The sequence below is a fragment of the Podarcis erhardii genome, assembly GCF_964252035.2.
Source record: "Podarcis erhardii genome assembly, chromosome: 3".
In the NCBI taxonomy this organism is placed as follows: Eukaryota; Metazoa; Chordata; class Lepidosauria; order Squamata; family Lacertidae; genus Podarcis; species Podarcis erhardii.
The window spans coordinates 108540116-108563475 of record NC_138507.1 but is presented as its reverse complement, the minus strand read 5'-3'; the positions used below and the strand labels follow the sequence as shown (position 1 = coordinate 108563475).

General features: G+C 40.8%; 1 protein-coding gene and 1 long non-coding RNA gene across 5 annotated transcripts in view; one reads left to right on the top strand and one right to left on the bottom strand.

Annotated features, from left to right (window-relative positions):
• The window catches only part of LOC309338037, an 18426-nt gene extending 13849 nt beyond the window's left edge, over window positions 1–4577 (top strand). For all 4 annotated transcript variants that reach the window (XR_014154603.1, XR_014154604.1, XR_014154605.1 and 1 more), the window contains 2 exons: window positions 663–3022; window positions 3592–4577. This is a non-coding gene — a long non-coding RNA (uncharacterized lncRNA). The remainder of the gene's footprint in view (window positions 1–662; window positions 3023–3591) is intronic.
• Window positions 4245–23360, bottom strand: APMAP (adipocyte plasma membrane associated protein). Its single transcript, XM_081854883.1, has 9 exons — window positions 23112–23360; window positions 17938–18054; window positions 14144–14259; window positions 12588–12680; window positions 9327–9443; window positions 8234–8408; window positions 7462–7596; window positions 6513–6705; window positions 4245–5372 (listed from the first exon to the last, which is right to left on the bottom strand). Exons 1-9 carry the CDS (start codon window positions 23201–23203, stop codon window positions 5163–5165), a joined length of 1248 nt encoding a protein of 415 aa, XP_081711009.1. The 5' UTR covers window positions 23204–23360; the 3' UTR covers window positions 4245–5162.

Sequence of the window (23360 nt, the reverse complement as noted above, 5' to 3'; positions counted from 1 at the left end):
GCCTCTAGCTTGGGAAACGTGAAATTGCTTTGTGTAGAAACTCCTTTTCAGAAGGGGAAGTTGAGTTCCGGGTGGTGACTCATGAGTCACAGAAGTCTGGCTGAATTTCCCAGGGGAATCACAGAGGAGGAGGTCCCTGGGAGCCTCTCTGTTTGCTCACTAGTGCCACATACTGAGTAACTATTGTTCTTAGCAATTGGATGCATAAAGTGCGCATTCCAAAAGGCAAGAAAACAAGAGTGCTGCTGGATCAGAGCAGAGTGCTGCTGGATCAGAGCAAAGGTCCATATAGGTGGACTGTAGTCCTACTTAACACACTATAGATGCAAATAAAGCTGCCAATATCATGAGACGTTCCTAAATATCCTTAGCACAAAATTTGCCTTTATTTTTTACAGTGCCACTGGCTCACATTTTCACTGAGCTATCTACTGTGCTCCAAAGATCCTTTTCCTGGTTAGTCACAATTAGCTCACGCCCCATCAAGGAATGCTTAGATTAGAATTCTGTTTGCCCCAGTGACTTCACTTTACACTTTCTGATTTACATCAAACCACAAATCCCTGGAGGAATAGATTGTTTGGCTTGTGCTGTCAACATTGCTCTAATACAAACCATAACAATTGCAAATCCTCTGGATATACACTTTTCTTTTCTTGCAGTGTAATCTTGAACAAACATCTGAACCCTGTTCAAAATTTTGCTCCCCTAATCTAATGCCTTTATCTACCTCACTCAGCTGCAGCAAAACTTGTCTATCTGGTATCAGTCTCTACAGCCACAGTAGCTGCGATAACTCTCCAACGGTTTGACTTCAACCCTGAAGGTGCAATCCTCCATTGTTTCCTGAGACAGATGGATGCCAACCAGTCTTTAGAATAGAGGTGTATGTACGTGCTTAATGCTCATTTGCTGCCTACATATTTGCAGGACTTGTATCTTCTGTTTTCATGTCCATGTAATAAACTGAACTTTACTGCTTCCTATTGTGACATATACTTGATCCGGGTATATGTATAAGGGTTAAAGGTAAGCACACATTTTTATCAAAAGCACTGTGACTCCATGCAAAAGGTTCCTTTATTCTAACCGCTGTACACATGAATTCATGTGTGTGACGGGCAAGCATGTGGGCTCAGATGTATATCTCTTAACAATACTTTCTGTCACAGCACTCAAAAGGTGTATTGCACAAGGGCAACGGAAAAAAAATATATATCTCAAAAATACATGGCAGAATGCACAGGAATCATTTAGCAAAACACAAATTGAAAATCCATACATGTGGAATTTCCTGACAGGTAGTCCCGATTCCAATGGGTAGCTTAGAAAGTGAGCCGCACGCCTCCTACAAAATCTAATTTTAATTTGTCTCGTAACAAACTGCAGGAAACATGCCCATGCACACTCCGAAGCCAGACCTCTCTACAGCCAAGGAGAGTAGCATGCTTTCTCCTATTGCAATGAGCCAGCGTTCTTTGCCCGACAAAGCCGTTTCGCCTACCATAGAAACTTACTGCAGCTACATTATCAATAATTAATCCCAATGGAGGATGAATCACGAAGGAGCAGCTGACTGCAAAGTGTGGCGTTTGTTTTCTTGCTGCGACGATTGAAGAGGAACAGAGTTGTCTAAGCTAGGCCTGAGAAACATCTTAAGGGACTGCCAAATGCAGAAATCACAAAGAGTAAGACTAGTTATTTCTCAAGTTTCTAATACTTGGCGCACTATTGCTTTTTCTGGATTAAAAATAGAGATACTATATGAACGAGAAATAGTATTCTATTTTCTCCGTTGGTTTTCAGAGCAGATGGGGTCCTTTAAATTTCAGGACAGGACAAGTATAGACCGCTATCATTCTGGCCTCCCTTTTTAACCAGCTAGCAAAGGCTTAGGCATGGAACTTAATACCACAATTCATCCCCTTTCACTATGTCCAGAACCTAAATGGATTAGGCCCTGAACATTTGGAGATAACTTTTGCACGCTTACTCTGAATAGACTGAGCTACCGATTAACTACCTTTTCAAAAAAGAAAACCGGATGTAAGGTAGAACCTAGAAACTCCCCTGAAATAATTGTACACTATGCTTATGAGTTTCAAGTACACTGGGGCTGTATGCTGTTGAAATGTAGATACCAAAATATCTGAAAATTTACTAACTTAGTTCAGAAAAGAACTTATGTAAAGAGGTATTTTTTTAATATGATCACAACTGCAAAACCTTTATATGCTAAATAAAAGATATATGGAATACCTCAGCTTAGAGATAAGCTTGTTAAATTATAGAATTCAGCAATTATCAATAAACTAAAATGGGGGTCTTTTGGGTAAAGGTAGGCAGCAGCAGAGTTGAGCAGGAATGATAATTTTTAAGAAAATACTGGAATACTGAGTGTAGTTTATGGTAATCCATTTTCTTTAATAAAATTTGAAGTTAATAATAAGCTGGATCCAGATTATGTTAATTGGACCTTAGATTCCATTAGAATCAATGACAAGTTAATCACTAAATTAGTTCCTACTGATTTCAATGGGACATACTGTACATGCAACTTAACTCCATATGGATCCCACCCAGGGTTTATTATTTTTGAACTTTTAAAAAAATGCCAAATTACTTCCCTGCTGGGTTTTTTTTTAATATACTTACAAAATCCCAGGAAGTTTCAAGGCAAGACATGCCCCTTGTAGAAGCCAAATTCTTTCTCATGCAGAATTTGTACTTCTACCCACCACGTGCCTGCAAATTTAGTGCCCTGTACAGGTTTACTAGCAGCAATCTGTTTGCAATTGTACAGGTTTCCAAAGTGGCAATCTGTTTGCAACACATTGCATGCTAGTGCCCTAACATGGGGGTGGGGTGGGGGGAATCATTAAGACCAAACCAATCAGTGGCTTTAACTTGTAAAGACCTGCACAGCTTGGCTTAGGACAAGGCTCTCTCAAGGACCACCTGCAAATGTCTTGAGAAAATCTGGCAAAGCTGTTTTCCAGATTCCTCTGCCTCGTGTACAGAGGTGGGTAATGATCTACTGGGAAATGATCTATAATGAAATTAAGAAAATCCTTAAATGGACATTCGCAAAGAAACCGGAGGCCTTTCTCTTGGGCATGGTTGGCCAAATGATTCCAAAGAAAGATAGAACATTTTTTATGTATGCAACCACAGCAGCAAGAATTCTTTTGGCAAAGTATTGGAAGACTAAAGAGCTACCTACTCTGGAAGAATGGCAGACCAAGGTGACTGAATTTATGGGACTGGCAGAAATGACCGGCAGAATTTGTGACCAGAGGAGAGAGACAGTGGAAGAGGACTGGATAAAATTTAAAATGTATCTTAAAAATTGTTGCAAAATTTCGGAATGCTGAGATGTTAAGGGATTTGATATAGAGAATTACAGCTGTAAAAATTGAGTTCGAGAAAACTTTAAAGAGAATTAAATTTAAAAATGGATGAAGGATTGCTAAAAAAATTTAAAACAAGTATGCAGTGAAGGGGAGGTTTGGGGAAGTCATGTTATGTTTGTTTGTGTTTTTTTTGTTCATGTTGTAAAATCATTAAAAATTATTTTTTTTAAAAAAAGAGGTGGGTAATATAACTGGGGGACTGAACCTTTTCTGTGGTGGCACTTCCTAAATGCTTATGCCTGGTGCCTCCATTCACGAGTTTTCAGTATTGGACAAAAAAAAATTGACAAGGTATTTTAATTCGATGCCCTTGTTAATTCGATGCCCTTGATTTTGTTGTCTTGAAGTTCTGAGTTTTAGCTGAATGTTTATTTGCTACTGCCACTTTTTAGTTTTGTTCTTATCTTGTTGGTTTATTATGTTTAGCTTTATGTTCATAATTATCCAGTAAATTTCACAATCCCCTTTTTAAAAAGGAAAGACAAGATATACATAATTAAGATACTGTACTACAATTATTGGATGATTTAATCATTTAATCTGTTGTTTCCATTGACCAATTATAATAAAGATTTTTAACATTTTTTGCGTTATTCGAAATGTAACTCAGTAAGCCAGCAAAGCATTGGTTGGTTTTACTCTTAAAAACCTTATGCATATTAAATTCTTCTGACAAAATCTTGACATCTTAAAAAAACACCCCTGAACTACCCAAATAATAATAAAAGCACTTAACTTTATGAGTCAAAAACATAAGATAAAATAAAATATGCTTTAAGTAACAAAATATCAGTTCCTTGTGTGCTTCAAAAAATTATTTCAATCATACAATTTATACATTTGAGTCAACCTTATGTTTATTACTATATGAGTGCAGTTTTCTGTCAAATCCATAAGAGAAATAAAGGCCTCAACGGATAGCTTGTACACCAGTCAGGTACAGGGTTTAAAGGCTTTTTCCTACATTGCAATCTAATGACATGAAAGCATTCCTATGACTGAAAAGTTTGTGTTAGTGATCAAATAATCTGCGCAGAGACAAAATAAGATTCTGGAACAAGCTTTTTCTAAGTCAGTTGTATCTATTTACCATTCGGAGGATACATTTTCAAGTTTAGAGAGCCACACAGGAGTGATCTCATGTCTTTAAAATTACCCATGCAGAAAACAGCGGACAGAAAATAGAATTATACCTGTAATTTATTTGCTTATTAATACATCAATAAATGATAGTTTTTATAATATGCATGCTTAGAAAAACATGCTTATAAAGACAAATCCAAGTTGGAAGCAAATGCATGCAAGACATCATTTTGGACTAGCAAGTAAAGCCCAAGGATGTAATTCCAGTATGTTGTTTGAAGTGCAGACAGAATTATGTACATCTTTCACTAATGGAAGTAGCTTCTAAAGAACATTATTAGATGTAGCAACTTTTGTTTTCATGAGGTAATTTTGTATTTATGTGTAAGTAAGTAAAGACACCAAAGATTGTATACAACTCACCAAGAACTTCTTCTACACAAGGCCCACCAATTCAAATGGGAGTTGCACAAGACAATAGTGGATTGGGTTCACCGGTTTTATCGCATGGCATGCTTAATGTAAGAAACGCTCAAACTTTATTCCCTGCAAATTACTTAGGGCCTACAGTGCTCATAACTGACTGCAATTTCATTCTTCTTCCTGGGCCGTTTGCCCTTCTAGAGGAACTCAAGACAACAGCGGCAGTGCTTTTGGCTGAGAGAATTAGACGTCCCCAAGGTTCAGTCTGCAAACAAAGGGAGACCGGAAGGAGCCCAAATAGAGATGTCCCTCATGTTCATGTGCTTCACTTATGTACGTTGCCACCATTCCATTCGGATCATGGAAGCTTCTTCTGTAGGATCCGGTATCACTTAGTTCGAGAAGGAGGCTGTACTTGGGCACAAATTTTATCACCATTTCTTGACTGAGCAGCTGGGGGAAGAAAGTATTCATTTTAGGGATAACCACCTCTGTCATAAACATTACAAGTACACTGAACAGTCAATTAAAATATGTTAACCGATTCAGATTTTAAACCCCAGAATGTCTAAAGGATATAAACCATCCAAAAGCTCTTTGAAGCACAATTTATTTTGGGGCAGAGTTAAGCATATGCTCAAGTATCTTGACTAAATCAGCCTTCCCCAACCTGGTGCCCACGACCCAGATGTTTTAGATGACTTCTCCACCATTCTTGACCATTAACCATGCTGGCTGGGGCTGACGGGAGCCGTAGTCCAAGGCTTTTGGAGGGCACTAGGTTGGGTAAGGGTGCACTAAATCAATGGGGAGTGTTAAAGCTTGCCTAAACTTTGCCCAAATTAAGCTCCTCATGATGGGTGGTTTTTTGTTTTTTTAAGAACTGCTAATGTAAGCATTTTAATCTTAAAGCATTTTTAAATTACTGTCTATCTGAGCGAATGTTGCAGTTTTAGTGCTTTTTAATTTGTTGCATCTGTTTTATGCTATGTTCTGCTACGTAAAAATAAAAACTACTTTTATGTTTCATAAACTTGTGAACCACCCAGGGAACGTAAATTTATGTTGAAGCTGTGGGATATAAATATTGATGCATTTCAATCTTCGCACCAGTGCTGGCAGCTGGGACACTTGTTGGACTGCTAAGAGGAATGAAGAACACCAACCCTCGTAACTTCCATTTGCCAGCACTACCAAAAGGGAGGGAGGACTTCACAGGTGCCTCCCACAGTCATTGCCTCTCAAAGTTCTAGGGGTTGGAGTGGTTTTAATACCATCTGCCTAAAGCAGGAACAAATGCTTGACTAGGAAAAAGACTCTCAAGGGGAAAAAAATCTGTCCCTCAGAACTCCCTTTTGCTGCCACCATCTTTGAGACAGCACAACAAAGAGTCACACAATTTAAACATTTGATTGATATTGCCTGGTATTCTGGCTCTATCATTGTGAGGGCAATATGATCTGTCCATAAATCGGCTATTTCAAATCACTTTAATATTAATATACTGCTTTTAAATCATGTCTTTTTTTAAATGAACCAACTGGCTCTCAAGGTAGACTATGCAATTTATCATCAAAACAGAATTTGTTTTACCTTAAATATTATTCTTTTAATCCATGGTTTTTCAGATAAGAAATCCAACATGGAAAATCCAGGATTGGACCGAATAGCTGACATAGCCACCCAATAACCTCCAGAGCTGCTTGGACGTATGTTATCTGGAAAGCCGGGCATATTTTCTATAAACATGTCTTCTCCACCTTTCATTAGACCAGATACGTAGTATCTGCAAAATTAAAGTGCATTAATATATTACAAGATAATAGCACATGTTAAGAAGGAACCACAGAAACTAACAAGTGCTTCCTAGGAGGAGGAAGAGCCAATAAAAGACCTACTACATCACAAGTGGGCAAAATTCATCAGAGCAAGTGAGTCTGCAGTTTGCATAGTAAAAGCAGTGAGTTCGCTTGCAGAGCACAGTATTTAGAAAAGCCTCTTCAACAAGGATGATGAACAAACTTTGCATCGAATATATTCCTAAAAAGATAGGTAAAGGGGGAGGGGGAAAAAAATAAATAAATAAAAATAAAAAGAAAGGTAAAGGGACCCCTGACCATTAGGTCCAGTCGTGGCCGACTCTGGGGTTGTGGTGCTCATCTCGCTTTACTGGCCAAGGGAGCTTTCGTGTGCAGCTTCCGGGTCATGTGGCCAGCATGACTAAGCCGCTTCTGGCGAACCAGAGCCAGAGCAGCACACGGAAACGCCGTTTACCTTCCCACCGGAGCGGTACCTATTTATCTACTTGCACTTTGATGTGCTTTTGAACTGCTAGGTTGGCAGGAGCAGGGACTGAGCAACAGGAGCTCACCCCATTGCGGGGATTCGAACCGCCGACTTTCTGATTGGCAAGTCCTAGGCTCTGTGGTTTAGACCACAGCGCCACCCGTGTCCCTAAAAAGATAGCTGAGCTTAAAACACTTGGCTAATGCTGTTGGTGCAAACTTTAATGTATAGCCACCTTGGGAGGCATCCCACATACCTCCGTATTCTTGCCATAGTTGTTTCGGCCACCAACACAAAGTCTTCAGCAGGTGAGAGCTGGACTCCATTTGGAAATCGGAGCCCTCCCATTAAGACTTTCACTTCCTTTGTGACAGTGTCATATTCAAGCAAGCTGAGGGCAAAACCATTAACACAGTCATTAATTCTTAAATTCATTTGTCATAAAGATACGTGCAAACTGATACATAACCATGTAGACGATAACAGAACCAATACAAGGAGCACATATGTGAAGGAGCAGTATTATAGTCCAGTTTCCTAGAGATTTCAATACTCACAGGCTCATTTTTCTGTGAACCTACATGTTTCTTAGTAGCTTCATTCACACATTTGCTTGTAATGCCGTATTTTTATTGGCTTGGTTTCCACGCAACTCTAGTTTATTTTGAACTATGGTTTAACACAAACAAGCATCCTGCTGGTGCAGGCTCCTCAAAAGTCTCACCACTCCTGTCTGGGCCATGCTTGAAAGACACTAACCACAGCACTGGCTTACAGGTATGCATTAGTAGGAGCACAAGGAACCTAAACTCCAGCTCAAGGGTGGGGCTGCTCATTCAATTAAGCTATTACTATTACCTTTAATTAAGAATTAGCACATTGGCTAAGAGAAAATTCCACACCAGGCAGTCCCAGCCGTGCTACAGACCAGAAACTCACTAAGCAACCCAGTCGTACTGCTCTGTCAAAATTCTGCTTTCACAACTGGCATCAAAACACTGCAAGGATTTTCCCCAGTTGGGACTTACCGTCCATCATCGGAAGCCTCCATGATTAATAAGGAATAGTCTTTTCTGTGCCATTTACTACTGGAGTCAGTAAAGTAGATTTTCCTTCCGTCTCGCGTCAGTGTAAGATCATTCACGAAGGACAAGTTTTTTCCTTCAATGGGAATCTTGGAGGACACAAGTGGTTTCACTTCACCTGATCACAGAAAGGAGGACTTGGTTAACCCCTTGCTTTCCTACATGCTTTAAGTTTAGATTAGTTAATAACTTTCCAATGATAAGAGCTTTCCTTATGCATCAAAATGGCAGATATTAGAAAATAATTTACAAATATTTTCATTTACTTTGGCTAAGGAAGAGGAATCTGTGTTTGCACATAAGAAAGGTTTTTTGTTCTTAAAATGAACAGCTTGCATTTCAAGGTGTGCTTTTGTAGTATGTTATTTAAAGTAGACAAATCCATCGGGCTGAAACCTTCCCAACTCCCTTCTTGCTGTACTGAAACCTTGCTTTAAACAGCCATCTTTTCCTGAGTGTTTCCTTCTCTCTGCTTGCTCTGCTTAAACCTCTGCCATTGTTTAAAACTGTAATTTTCCTCTTGTGTATGAGAGACAAAGGGTGCAGAACCATGGAATATTACATAATCCTTTCACAAAACATGTTTCATTCCCAGTATTAGGGGTTATTTTCAGCATGATTTCCCAGATTCAACATAGTAATTTAGAACAGGTATTTTATTAGCAAGCAAACATTCATATATGTACAACATTCATCAGCTGATAATCTTCGCTAACGGAACAAGATGACAGGATTGCTCATCTTAAAAGAGTGCCATATATCATTATGGTGTGTGTGCAAATGGCTGCAGAATAGGAAGGAGACATGAAAATGGGGGTGATCTGCATGCAAAAAGGAGTTGGAAAAGGAAGTGAAAGGGGAAAGGGGGGTGCAAAGATAGTTGCCAAAAAGAGCAGGCATGGGAATGGGGTTTAAGAAGAAAGCAGGGAAATGAAAGCATCTGAAGAATACGAGATCATGGTGACTTCACAAGGAAGACAAAAGAAATGCCAGGCCAAAGCAAACATTAACAGGAAAAACATGAGTGCAAGTTTACCTGAGACAGGATTGATTTCAAAGAGGCCATAGTAAGCATCTGCCACAAAAAGGGTGTTCTCTGGTCCAACTCTGATTCCAAGAGGTCTCCCACATGTGGTTTCATCTTCTCTGGTTCCTTTTAAGACACATTTCCAGCAAGTTAACAGCAGTAGTTTTTATACAAAGATTTCTATACTGCTTCAGGAAAAAACGCCATTACTTCAGAATTTAATCCAAAAATAAATATTCAGCAAAACTTTACTGATATCAACACCATTTCACGCTGACAAAATTCCAAAATGGTATCTTTAGTGGTCTGTTGCAGGAAACAACAATGCACCTTGCAGACTATTGAGATTTTTCTGGGCAACATTAAATTGTGCTAGTGCAAGGATTACCATGAACACAACAAGACTTTTGCCATTCTCCTCCTCCTGTGCGCGCCCTGTGCTATCACTAAATCTGCTCCAGAGGGTGGGGGAACTCCCAGAACAGATTTAGGAGGCACACAAGAGGAAGAGAACATTTACTTACGCAAGGATAAATCCTTGCACTGATGGAACTATTTGTTTAGTGCTATGCTGAATGCAACTGTTTGTACAAGATCCAACTTCCCCTTCCTTTCCTCCCACTTCTGCCCCCCCCCCCCAGCAAACAGCGAAATTCCCTCTTGCACAAGTAGGCTGACACTTCAATGTCACCCTAACATATTTATTCTGAAGATTTCATGGACAAATAACTAGTTGCCTTATAATAAATGTGATGTATAATCTCTTCTAGTAGTGGATTTTTATTGCATTTATGGGGGTTTTTTTGCCACTTTTAGGACAAGTTATTCTTTTTGCATGCAGAATGAAGATGTAGCCAAAGAAGCAGCTAATGTTTAAAACTTTTACGTTCACAGTGCCCTCTACTGGCTGTTCCAAAAAAGGAAACCAACACAAGCAAAGCTAGACATTCATTCTGCAAGTTACCAACAAGTACTGAACAACAGTCAGTCTCTTTCTTGCCCCTTACTGACTTCACATGGCACATGTGAAAAACATAGCCTGTGGTAAGTGAAGTCATTTCCTTTTTCCAAAATACCTTTCTCTTACACTGTTCTATGTAGGAAAACACTTCGTCAGAACAATGCAGAGTTGCCTCTCTCAACTTTAACAGGCTAAAGCCAATCACTCCAAAAAGTTGGACCACTGCTATCCTATATCCTCTTAAGCACCTCTGTGTTTGAAGGGGATATCCTGAGTGTAAGTTATTGGACTATGCTACATAACAAAATAAATGGATGGAAGCATTAGAGAAAAGGAAAAGCTACACAGAATTTTTAAAAAACACAAAATCAAAGGATAGATGTTAAGGAAATGAGATCCTACAAGTAATGCTGCAAATCTGGATGCTGCAATGAGGCTTCTCATTCTTCACGTGCAATTTCAGATGTTGTAGTTCCTCATTTTTCATGTGCAAATTCAGATGTAGTTCCTCTATTTTTCTATAGTACTAAGCTAAAGTCAAAGATGGCATGATGTGCAGTACCAGAATGAGGGGCATGTTTATCCATATTATACTGAGATACTGACTGTGCCTGGCTGCTATATGATATCCCCAAGTGTAGCCAAACACCACCAGTCCAGGCTTCCCATAAGCTACTGGGCCCATTTATAAACTCCTGAACAGCTTAGGACCACTTGATGGAGTGCCTTTCCCAGCAGGTCCCAACCTGTCCAATGAGACAGGCAGGAAATTGGCTGGTGGTACAAGCAACGGGTGATGTGCATTTGGCAGTGACATGGCAGGGATTTTAATGTATTTTTTCCTTTTAGTACAGTGGTGCCTCGCAAGATGAAATTAATCCGTTCCGCGAGTCTCTTCGTCTTGCGGTTTTTTCATCTTGCGGAGCACGGCTATTAGCGGCTTAGCGGCTATTAGCAGCTATTAATGGCTTAGTGGCTTTAAGAAAAAGGAAACAAACTCGCAAGACGTTTCATCTTGCAAAGCAAGCCCATAGGGAAATTCGTCTTGCGGAACGACTCAAAAAACAGAAAACTCTTTCGTCTTGCGCATTTTTCGTCTTGCGAGGTACCCCTGTAGTTTAATTTTTTTATACAGCATTGTGCTAATTGGATGAAGGTTTGTTTGGAAATAAATACCGTATTTTTTGCACCATAACACTCACTTTTTTCCTCCTAGAAAGTAAGGGGAAATGTCTGTGCGTGTTATGGAGCGAATGCCTGCGGGTGGCGGGGGGATCTGCTGCAGTCGTGAGCAGAGGATCCATGGTTCCCCTTCCTTCCCTCCTCCGTGGTTACAAAACATGGATCCACATGGATCCTCAGGATTTTTGCATTGGGCTACTCCAAACTCACTGTCAGATCACATGTCTGTGGCCACAGCATGAACCACAAAAATCATATATCCACTATTTCGTTTAGAATATTTTTTTTCTTGTTTTCCTCCTCTAAAAACTACGTGCGTGTTATGGTCTGGTGCGTGTTATAGAGCGAAAAATACGGTAATTTCTTTTGAAGGTTGCCCGAATATAGCTGTGGCAGTTTGGTAGCTTGGAATAAGGGAATCTGTATATTCTTTCATTGGTAGCCATGAGTCTGGGGGAGCATCGATTTCCCAAGACCTTGCTGCATTCTCCCTTTCATTTGCAGAACCTTGTGACACATGGACCTTTACAAATCCGCTCCTCTTAACCACTGCATGGTCAGTTTCCTGCTCCGAACATCCTCTCTGTTGCTGTCCCATGTCAAACTCAGCTAGGGTATTTTCAACCAAAGCCATTATCTGGCAATCAGAGCTGCAGTTGAGCAGTTAGCTAGAATCACTGGCATGAAGGTTAAAAGAAGCACAAAAAGAGAACCATCAGGAAGTGTTGATACAGTTAAACAGATAAAAAAATAACAAATGTTAGCGAGCACTGAATTACTGACCGTTACTCCAAAGTGTTAGCAATATGTTTTTATTCCACAGGGGCATTCCTGCCTTCACACTTTCAAGTCAATTATTTGCACAGTTCTCAGACCAAACCTGTATAATAAGGTCTATGAAACTATATACCAAAAAATAACCTGCCTAAAATGCACTGTGAAGAACATTATGAAATAAAGCTATTTTTCCATTTAGGAAAAGAAAAATCATTAGTGTACCTTAAAATGAGTTAGATAATATTCGAGCAAATGACTTAGCAAAGCTTAAAATGTTGAGAGTACAATCACTATACAATTCAGACCAAAATGCAATAGCAGCAATAAAATACGTGGTTCCTCTAACTTACCACAGGGGCCATGTCCAAGTCGGGCTAATGTGTGTATTTCGCCATTTTCAATCTTTAGAATTTTCCCATCCGCTGTACCAGTGAACAACACATCTTAGAGAGACAAGTTGTAAGATAAGCTTTTTATGAATTCCGGAAACTGGAAGGACTGTATGAATTGTACATTGTTCCTTCATAAAAAAAGCTCATGACCTTTAAATGTTAAAACTAAAGTCAGCCTCAAATCATGTCCACAGTAGCAGTCATCTGTGGCTCAAAGCCACATGAACACACTCCAGCCAGCATCTGGCTCATAAACGAAAGGACTCCAAATACACAACCTTTTGTAGGGATAACTTAGATCCTTTATATTGAGATACAATACTTGTTCAATTTTTACTTTCTTTAATGTTGGTATCTCTTGGATTTCTCACCATCAGTGGATTTTTGTAGCTCCAGCGGCTACTATTCACCAATTAAAGTTCCAGTAGAAAGGGAAAGCATTGTTTGTTTTCATTTTCCATAATCCAAGCTAATAGATGGCTTTTTATTTTGATGCATTTCCCATTAGTCAGAGTAATCAGAGATTGACCGGCCTTTAACTGTAACACTGGGACAACCTTGTGCATTCATGGTTATTTTCTTATTTCTGAATTTTGACATTCTCGGTAGTGTCCTGTTTTTGGTAGTATGTGTGTTTGGTTACATTTTCTGCAATTTATACGTTTGCTGTTTATTATTTTGATTATCAACTGTTAATAAATGGCATTGCCTGTGAATCTATAGTGATTCTTGCCATTTGCTTCCTGGAAAGTTACAGAGGCCATGTTGGATCAGAAAAAAGGACCTCTAGCCAGCATCTTGTTTCCCAGTGAGCAGCCAGATGCTGCTAGGAAGACCATAAGCAGGACATGAAGGCAATAGCCCTGTTCCATTGTTGCTCCTCAGCAACCACTGAGACACTTAGCCACTTACTAGAGCAGGGACATCCAGGCACCTTGAGTATTAGACCCTGAGAACACCAGGTGGGACCCAAGGTACACTAGCTCTCTGGATGTAGAAGATCAGCTCTCCCTAGCTCTTTCACGTATCCCACAACACAACAGCTACAGAAACCACACCACTGTTACTTAGAGAGTGTCAAATCTTCTAACATGACATGCTCTTTCACTGTGTGCTTTATATAATTGAAGATTTGATTATTTCAGAAATCATTTGCACAGTCGTTTGGATCAATAACAGAAGATCAATGGTTACACCAAGAGTTACCAACATGACTTATGGAGTAGTTATTACTATAAAGCAAGCTTCCTCAAACTTGGCCCTCCAGATGTTTTTGGCCTACAACTCCCATGATCCCTAACTAGCAAGACCAGTGGTCAGGGATGATGGGAATTGTAGTCTCAAAAACATCTGGAGGACCGAGTTTGAGGAAGCCTACTATAACGTATTTGGGGAAAAGAACAGAGCAAGAGAAAAAGTGATTTTTTTGCTAGGCTCAGAAGGTCTCATGTTTGACTCAAGATCCAAGCATTAAGATCCTTCACAGTTTAGCATGCAGATGTTATTGTGCTTACCGCCGATATTTGCAATAGATTCTGGTCCAACAAGCTGATTTTCAAATAGCCTTTCTGCTTGTCGGAGCTTGAAGTTTGGCTCTAATGCGCCAGTGAGGAGAGGAGGTTCTTTGAAGCTAGGAGAGGGGGAAACAGAGAAGCAATTTTATCGGTGGACTGAAAGAAAAGGGCAGGCAGCCAACCAATTTTGATACAGATAAACCTAGTTTTCCTTTCTACCTCGGGCACTAAAGGGCAGCTGAGGGTGGACATGAGTTTCAAACACACTCTGCTCATACTGCGTACGGAAGTCTGATCAATTTTTGTACTTTTGTGCATAAAACACATCAACATAAGATCCAAAATGTTACAATATCTTGATAGAAAGTTTAAACTATAGTTTAACATACAGTGGTGCCTCGCAAAACGAAATTAATCCGTTCCGTGAGGCTCTTCGTATAGCGGTTTTTTCGTCTTGCGAAGCAAGCCCATTGACAGCTTAGCGGATTAGCGGTTTAGCAGCTTTTAGCGGATCAGCTGATAAGCGGCTTATCAGTGGATCAGCTGATAAGCGGCTTAGCGGCTTAGGAAAAGGGGGGAAAGGGGGGGGGAACCCGCAGGAACTCGCAAGACATTTCATCTTGCGAAGCAAGCCCATAGGGAAATTTGTTTTGCGAAGCGCCTCCAAAACGGAAAACCCTTTCGTCTAGCAGGTTTTCCGTCTTGCGAGGCGTTCGTCTTGCGGGGCACCACTGTAACATTCAAAATAAGCCAGCATCAAGCCAACACACTCGAGATGGAAAAGCCACAGCAGATCTCTTTTAATGCAAAATAGGGGGGGGGGGAACCCAGGGCATTTGCAAGATCAGCATGATGGACACTATCACAAGGACATACAATGGACCACCTATTGGGGAAAATTCCACACTTACATCTTTTACACTAGTTTCCTATTCTAGTTTGGTGTCATATGAACAAACACCAATTGTTCAAATGGCAATGCTTTCAGTTTTCAACATTGTACTCATTTCCAACATTGAAGCATTTCAATACTGCATATTTGTAACTCAGTATTTCCACAGCTTTTCTGAAACAATTCTCCATTACAAGTTAAAATGCTTCTTAATGAAGACTTGCTTTTATGGAACACCTTACAGATCACTTCAAAATACACACCATGATTACTCTGGCCAATAAGATGTAGTCATCTAGAGAAATGATCATACCACCAGGTGATCAGTAACACTACCCAACAGCTTAGGAAAGAATCTTACCTAAATGAAATAGTAGCCATTTCCCTATTCTAGATCTGCTTAGCGCTACTTATCCTGTATTTTGCTGTCAGGATAATGTAAGTTAAATGGACCAAAGCTGAATACAACATGAAAGGTTGTAAGAAATGGAGGGTTCTAAGGACAGAGATGTGATTACGAATGTTAAACTTGTCAATTCCTGAAAATTATCATGACAGTAAGATTTACAGGTTGATCTAACCTTATTTACTTGACAGTAAGCCCCACTTATTTCAGAGGGACCTGATTCACAGACGTATGCTTTGGATTGTAGCCTTAAAACCTTTTTTCATCTCAAAAAGATAACGTTTTACTCTGACATATGTATGGCTCCTCATAAGAAAGTTATATGGATGGCCTACATTATATAAGCAAAGAACACAATTGAAATATAATGCAAAAAGCAGAAGCGTTAAGCGGGAGGGAGAAACTGCATAAATACTACCAAACAGAACTTGTCACAACATACCCCACCCCTAGTTTCAAACATAAAATAAAAAAGGACCCAAGAAACAGGGTGCCAAAGGCAGCAGGGAATCATAATGATACATAACTTACAACAACCATGTTTGACTTAGTTTCAACCCCCCCCCCCAAAAAAAAGCCTTTGCCAATTTTTCTCTGAGCTTTCAAAGTCTAATGTGCAATCAAACATTTGTTTGCACTTGCTTCTCCAGCATACCTTTCTTTGTGTGTTTGTGGCAGCATTTAACGCTCAGCAGGTTTGGGTGCTTTTGACCAACGGGCAGCTTCCTCTTTCTACAAAGGTTTGTTCAACATACCACCACTGCATAACCTGTCACAAGAACAAGCCTAGTCTCCCATGCCTAACTGTCTGAAACTGTCTCACATTATCACGTGAATGTAAGCTGCATTCCTGTAAAGCTGTGACTCAGGTGTTCACCTGGGCCCAAGTTTTCATGCGTGACTATTCTGATGAGCATCGTACACTTTTTGGCACCTGCTAAAAATATTCCTTTTTAGAAAATCCCACCCAGATGCTTAGAAAGTTGAGGTAATTTTAATCTGTTTTAGTATTTTAACTTTTGTATGTCTTAAAGTAAGGTTGTAAATTTGTCTTGATTTCTCTGTTTTATCTTTTGTAAACCACTTCATTTTTTAAAATAATACGGTGGTGTATAAATTTTATGAAAAATAATAATAAAGTAAGTCAAATTTATTATGGCAAAAGATTTCTGGGCAACAGCACACTTCCTCAGATGCATGGAAGCGTTATCCTGAGTTTTAGGGGTGTGTACAAATTCACATGCAAGCATTTGTATGAGTTCCCTTAAGTCATGTGGGGGCACCCCTAAGAAAGGGTTAAACTGTTCCATAAACCAGATGCCACTACTGAAAAAGCCTTCTCCCTGGTGGTGAAAATATGAACGGTGGCATCCAACCAAGCCGTACTCAAGAGTAGATCCACTGAAATAAAATGAATTTAGTCAGTCATGACTAACTTGCCACTGATTTCAGTAGATCTTCTCCAAATACGGTTTAAATATATATCATCCAAACATATATTCATTCTCAAAACCAATGCAGTAAAGCTTTAGTACTAACACCTGGCAAGACTGAAATGAGAATTGAATAGTCTCATTCCAACAATATGGGATTTTATCAATCTGGAGTGTTCTCCTTGTTCTGAAATCTTTCCCAAATGAGAGATGTCAACTTTTGGGTGCTCTCAGAGCCTCCAAAGTACAATTTCCTTCAAAGACTTCTTGGTGAACTCCTGGCTTGAGGTACAAGAGAACTGGGACTCTTATCATTAAGCTCTCTCCGTGGGTACCATACAAATATCCTTCTTCCTTCCCTCAATATTCCTAAAAATGTGCTGAACCCACATTTGGCTTCATGTTTGCAGAGACCCTAGATGCAGAGGGACCATAGGCTCATTTTAGCTGAGCAATCTGCACAACCCATGAACAAGGTATACTTATTGTGTTGGATCAAGTCCATGTAGGCACCTTTGCAAACATGTACACAAGACAGGTGCGGAGCAGACACACCAAGGGGAGTTGACACAATTCCCAGAGTGCTAAACAAATGAATAACCAACTCTAGCCAGATGAGAACACTTGCCAAAGAAGTCCTATTGTGCTTGAAGATCCTCTTATTTGCTTGCAGTCTTAAAGGATGCACTGTTCGTTTCGCTTCAAAAATCCATTTTCCATCTTCCTTATTATATTTGATTACATTTATTTTAAAAATATATACAGCAACTGTTATTCATTTCTAAGGTCTGAACTGAGACAGCAAATGTGAAATTTGTTGAGATACCAAAAGCAATCCAGCTTTCAATACGTCTTTCAATATCAGAATACTGTATATCTTAGCAGGCTGCACAGTCCTGTGTATACTAAACATCACAGTTTAATCAGGTCTTACCCTACTAATACCTGCATTCTGAAGCAAAAAAAATAAACTTACCAGCAATAAAAAAATCCTAATGAAGTATTCAGTTAAACACTTAAATTATATGCTATATTCTGATATCATACATACTTTACAACTCACCTTATAGGCTGAGGGTCTATTGGACACTCCAGAAGAATTATTGCTCCAAATAAGGGAATAATTAGCGATACAGCCAATGTCAAGAAAGTCACACGGAATACTTTGTTGCTGTAAGTACTGTAACAAAAATACAAAACAGATTAGAAACTTAAATTGAAGCGCTGCACAATTTTAAAAAATGATCACCAGTAGGTTAGTATAAATCTGTACCAGCGATTTCAGGCCAAGATTACAATATTTTATGAATGTGTAACTAGCAATACATCTATGTATACCTAGTTTCTCCACATAAGCATGTTGTATGAACTCAATGATTACGTTATTCCACTAATCAAAGGGAAATCACTAGTCAAATGAAGAAAAAACTCCAAATATCCTTTTCAAACCCATTACAATTTACCAATGATATTACAGTTGAGCTATACATTCAGAATATCACAAAAGGACATCTCAGGAACGTACCATTGCAAAATGCAGATGTAAGATTACACATCCAAATGCTTCCTCGTGTAGAAAAGCTCCCTGCACATGGAAATCATGTCTAAGAAGATTCTAGGCTACCCATCTTCCCATTCTGTTAGTTATCCACAAGCAAGAATTTAAACATTTAGAGTTCATCATTAATATCCCACCTGCATTCTTAACAGTATAGTCCCAAGGAAGGATATAGCTTGTGATGCAGAAAGCTCAGGCAGCAGAAAGGGAGGGAAATCACCTCCTCTTTCTACTTCTCTCTTAACTGCAGAGATGCCTTCTCTGTCTTTACCGTACTTGAACCTTTGCAGCTTATGCAAAGAATCTTTGTGGAGGGCATGTGGGAACAGGGGATTTGCCAATGGAGAACAGGTGAGTGGATTTAAGAACTCTGCATGTTAAATGTGACTGGTACTTTCCAGTATGTGTTAGAAGCTGCCCAGAGTGGTTGGAGCAACCCAGCTAGATGGGTGGGATATAAATAATAAAATTATTGAATAATAATAATAATAATTATTATTATTATTATTATTATTATTATTAGAGGTAGTATCCACAATGCATGAATCTGACAGTTTAAATCCAAACCTTTTTATAGCCGCAAGAGAGATTAAGGGTAAGTAAGTGGGAGAAACAGAACTGAAGTTCTGTGGATGAAACCAGCTTAAGATTTTACTTTCTCAGGGTAAAGGTTGCATTTCTAACCCTTAGCAAGCTTTTTAATCACCATGATTTGTGAAAGGAAAACGAAGCAAAGAAAACTTGAAATCTCATTTTCTGTACCATTTCTCTTCAGTTAACTGGAGTACATTTGGATACATGAAGGCCTTTGTTATTAACAAATACAGCATGGTGTCCTTCATAAATCAAGGACAAAAACTCTGCTAAGAGGAATGTTACGCAGCATTTTTTCCCTCTGATCAGCACATAAATGACTTTTTTTAAACAACTGGGAAGGGATAAGACAGGCTTAAAGGCCCTGGGAGCTGGCAAGGTCTGAACATCAACATTTCATCAAAGAAGTGAAGAAATGCTGAACATGGATAAAAATGAATTGTGCTGCTCAAAAACCTATTCATATACTTTTTCATTTAACATGTCTAATTTGAAGACCACCAGCAACACGGAATTTGGTAAAGAAATTCAGCCATAGGAGATATGCCAATAGGACAGATAACAAACATCAGCCAACAGGCCCCACCGAAATAATAATGATAATAATAATAATTTATTATTTATACCCCGCCCATCTGGCTGGGCCTCCCCAGCCACTCTGGGCGGCTTCCATAGAAAGCAAAAATACAGTAAAATATCACACGTTAAAAACTTCCCTGAACAGGGCTGCCTTAAGATGTCTTCTGAATGTCAGGTAGTTGTTTATCGCTTTGACATCTGCTGGAAGGGCGTTCCACAGGGCGGGCGCCACCACCGAGAAGGCCCTCTGCCTGGTTCCCTGTAGCTTTGCTTCTCGCAATGAGGGAACCGCCAGAAGGCCCTCGGCGCTGGACCTCAGCGTCCGGGCAGAATGATGGGGGTGGAGACGCTCCTTCAGGTATACTGGACCGAGGCCGTTTAGGGCTTTAAAGGTCAGCACCAACACTTTGAATTGTGCTCAGAAACGTACTGGGAGCCAATGTAGGTCTTTCAAGACCGGTGTTATATGGTCTCGGCGGCCGCCCCCAGTCACCAGTCTAGCTGCCGCATTCTGGATTAGTTGTAGTTTCCGAGTCACCTTCAAAGGTAGCCCCACGTAGAGTGCATTGCAGTAGTCCAAGCGGGAGATAACCAGAGCATGCACCACTCTGGTGAGACAGTCCGCAGGCAGATAGGGTCTCAGCCTACGTACCAGATGGAGCTGGTAAACAGCTGCCCTGGACACAGATTTGACCTGTGCCTCCATGGACAGCTGTGAGTCCAAAATGACTCCCAGGCTGCGCACCTGGTCCTTCAGGGGCACAGTTACCCCATTCAGGACCAGGGAATCCTCCACACCTGCCTGCCTCCTGTCCCCCAAAAACAGTACTTCTGTCTTGTCAGGATTCAACCTCAATAAATGGGATTACTTCTTGGTAGACAGGCAAAAAGAATTCCCCATTAAATAATAAAAATAAAATTCAGTTTCTCAAAGTGCAGTTTTGATGACACCACCATGCAGCCTTCTTCCCAGTATAGAAATTCTGGGACAGCTGGATTTGGCATTATCGTATTAGTTACACCTGAGAACTATTGTTGAAAGAGTTCTGCCCCACCCCAAACATGCAAGATTGCAATAGGTCTGTGTGACTCAAGAGCTTACTACCAGACCCTGAAGTGCTGGAAGTTTACTGTTTTTGTTACATGTTTCTGCAATGTAGAAAGTATCCTACCTAAGTAATTTCTCTCCCAAATTTCTCTTTCCCAGATTTGGTGCAAAGGTAACATGTAGATTATAAACTGTTTTCCACACACACCAGATCAAGGATAGGTACAGTACAATCACTGAAAAGAACAACAAATTCAAGCAGGTTTACCCAAGAGGTTTACCCAACATTATGTCCCAAGGAGATGTGACATAATTATCCCTTTTTCTCTTCCATAGATTACCTCCAGGTACAGGTGTACGATGGAAACATGTGTTTACTGGAAGGTGAATCAGATATGTTAGCCATTGGGAAATAGGGAAATACTCCTCCAAGGAAGCATAAATGTAATTACAGTATTCTGCAGTCCAAATGCAAACCGAAATATGAACAGAGCGCTGGGTTTGCATGTACAGTCATAGCTCGTGTTGCGTTAGGTTCATGTTGCGTCTTTTCAGCTTGCGAACGCGGCAACTGGGTTTCGCCATGCGCACAGAAGTGCTTGATTGCGCCACACACATGCGCAGAAGAGGTCTCTAGTTGCGGACTTTTTGGGGTGCTAACAGCACCCCAGAACAGATCATGTCCGCAACTAGAGGTACCACTGTAATGTCAAACCAAAGTTAGAAGAAACCAAGGCTCATAAGTCAGCAAAAATCAAGGCTTCACATGATGGTTTGTTGGCAGTAAAGAAACCAGAGTTTATTAACCATTGTTTAATAAACCATGATTGAAGTGTTAAGTGCAAACCAGGCTGTTCTTTCCAGTGGCTAGTGCATCATTTAGACTCACTAAGCCATCCCCCAAACCACATAGTAAGTCACATTAAGAACACAGTAAGAATAAGCAAACATACTCAGAAATGTACTTATGAAGGGGCTTGCCATGGATACTATTGCCATGATTGCCATGACTATTAGCATTTTTGAGTCATACTCGTATTTCAGCTGCTCACACAAATCCACCAAACTATCACTTATCTAAATTTATTATTTGAACAATGTTGTCACCAGATAACTCCACATACTTCCACAGAGCTTGAAGATTTCGCCATGCTGCAAAGATGACTGAACTCTCCCCTAGTTAACCCTTGTCCTCTCTACATAATGCTTGCTTTGCAAATGAGCCTAACAGGCTTCAATGCTGGAACCAATTTTCAATACCAGAGTTCTGACCAGGGCATTTTATACAGAGTTTAATAAAAGAAGAGTTATTATTTGTATTGTATTTATATACCACTTTTTTCTTCAATGAGCTCAAGTTAGCATACATGCTTCTCCCCCTCCTCATTTAACCTCCACAACAACCCTGTGAAGCAGGCTAGGCTGAGTGAGTGATTGGCCCAGTGAACTTCATGGTTGTGGCGGGAGCAGCAATTCAACCCTGATCTCCTAGATCCCAGTCTGACACACTTAACCACTGCGCCACACTGGATCTCACATTTCATGTTCATGTGCACTCCCCAACTTCCATAATTAGTTACCACACATTTGGGATTTAGAAAGGTTTTGACTTAGGTCTCTCTTCTGGGTTTTTTTAATTACTGCCATTTCATTGCCTTTATTGCAGAATTGTTCTTTTTGTTTATACAACCGGAGCACGTTTGACACTTTACAGCCTTGTATAATGGGTGGGCGGGGGAGAGCTGGATTCCTCCTTCCCAAGCACTTTTCGATCTACAGTACATTTTGGTAGGTTAGAAATGAATGCCCAAAATTTTTTTTGAGTGTAGCATACGAACAAAGCTAAAAAAATCCACACGTTGGTTTTTATTGTACCTATATAGTGATCACAGAAGGGGCCCCGCGCGTGTGTATTTACTGTGGGGAGGCAGAAGAAAGCGATGTAAACAGCAGGGCCAAAATACAATGCAATACCAGAGACACAATACACCGTGTTTGTATTACATGCCTTGGCAGCACTGAGAGAGAGAAAAGAATCAATTTATTATTATTATTAATTATTATTATATACGAATAAATGCCAGCAGGTGAGAGGCCTTCCAAAAAGGCTGGAGCCCAGGAGCATCTCGTTGCAGAATTACGCGGCCCTTCTCTCCTTCCACCCCGCCCTAGGCAAGGAGGCACCTCAGCCTCTCCCCTCCCGCCCCAAAGCACCCTCGGCCAAGCAAGACCCACTCCTTCAACCCGGGGTCAGGGGAGGAGGCCGAGGGGGAATGCCGCCTCACGCCGCCCACCCAACCCAGCTGCTCCCTCAACGGCCGAGGCGGGGACTCGCGTCCCGGCGGACCCGCTCCGCGCCCGGAGGAACAGCAGGAAGGCACCCCTTTCCCTCAGGAGCAGGCGGGCGGGCGCCGACGAGGTCACCTCCCTGAGAAGCCGGCCGACGCCCCTCACGCACCTGCCACCCTTGGTCTCCTGAGCCGTGTTGTCCTCGGTGATGACCTGAGGGCGGATAGGGCGCCGCTGCCTCAGGCCTTCCGCCTCATTCATGTTGCCCCCGTGGCCCCTCGGCGTGACTGAGGAGAAGCGCGCTCGCCCGCCGCCGCCGCAGAACAAGCTCTCCACGCAGCGCCCAGAGGAGGTCCCGCCTCGCCCCGGAGCTCCGCCCCCGCCTCCATGCTTGCCCAACGGCCGCCAGGCTGGGGCC

Bases quoted from the DNA above. Each gene is read 5' to 3' on its own strand.
- APMAP (XM_081854883.1), bottom strand. From the start codon at position 23,203: ATGAATGAGGCGGAAGGCCTGAGGCAGCGGCGCCCTATCCGCCCTCAG. The intron at 8,409-9,326 runs GTAAACTTGCAC...TTCTGTGATCAG, and splicing joins TGAAATCAATCCTGTCTCAG to GTGAAGTGAAACCACTTGTG. The intron at 7,597-8,233 runs GTAAGTCCCAAC...TTTTGCCCTCAG, and splicing joins GAGGCTTCCGATGATGGACG to CTTGCTTGAATATGACACTG.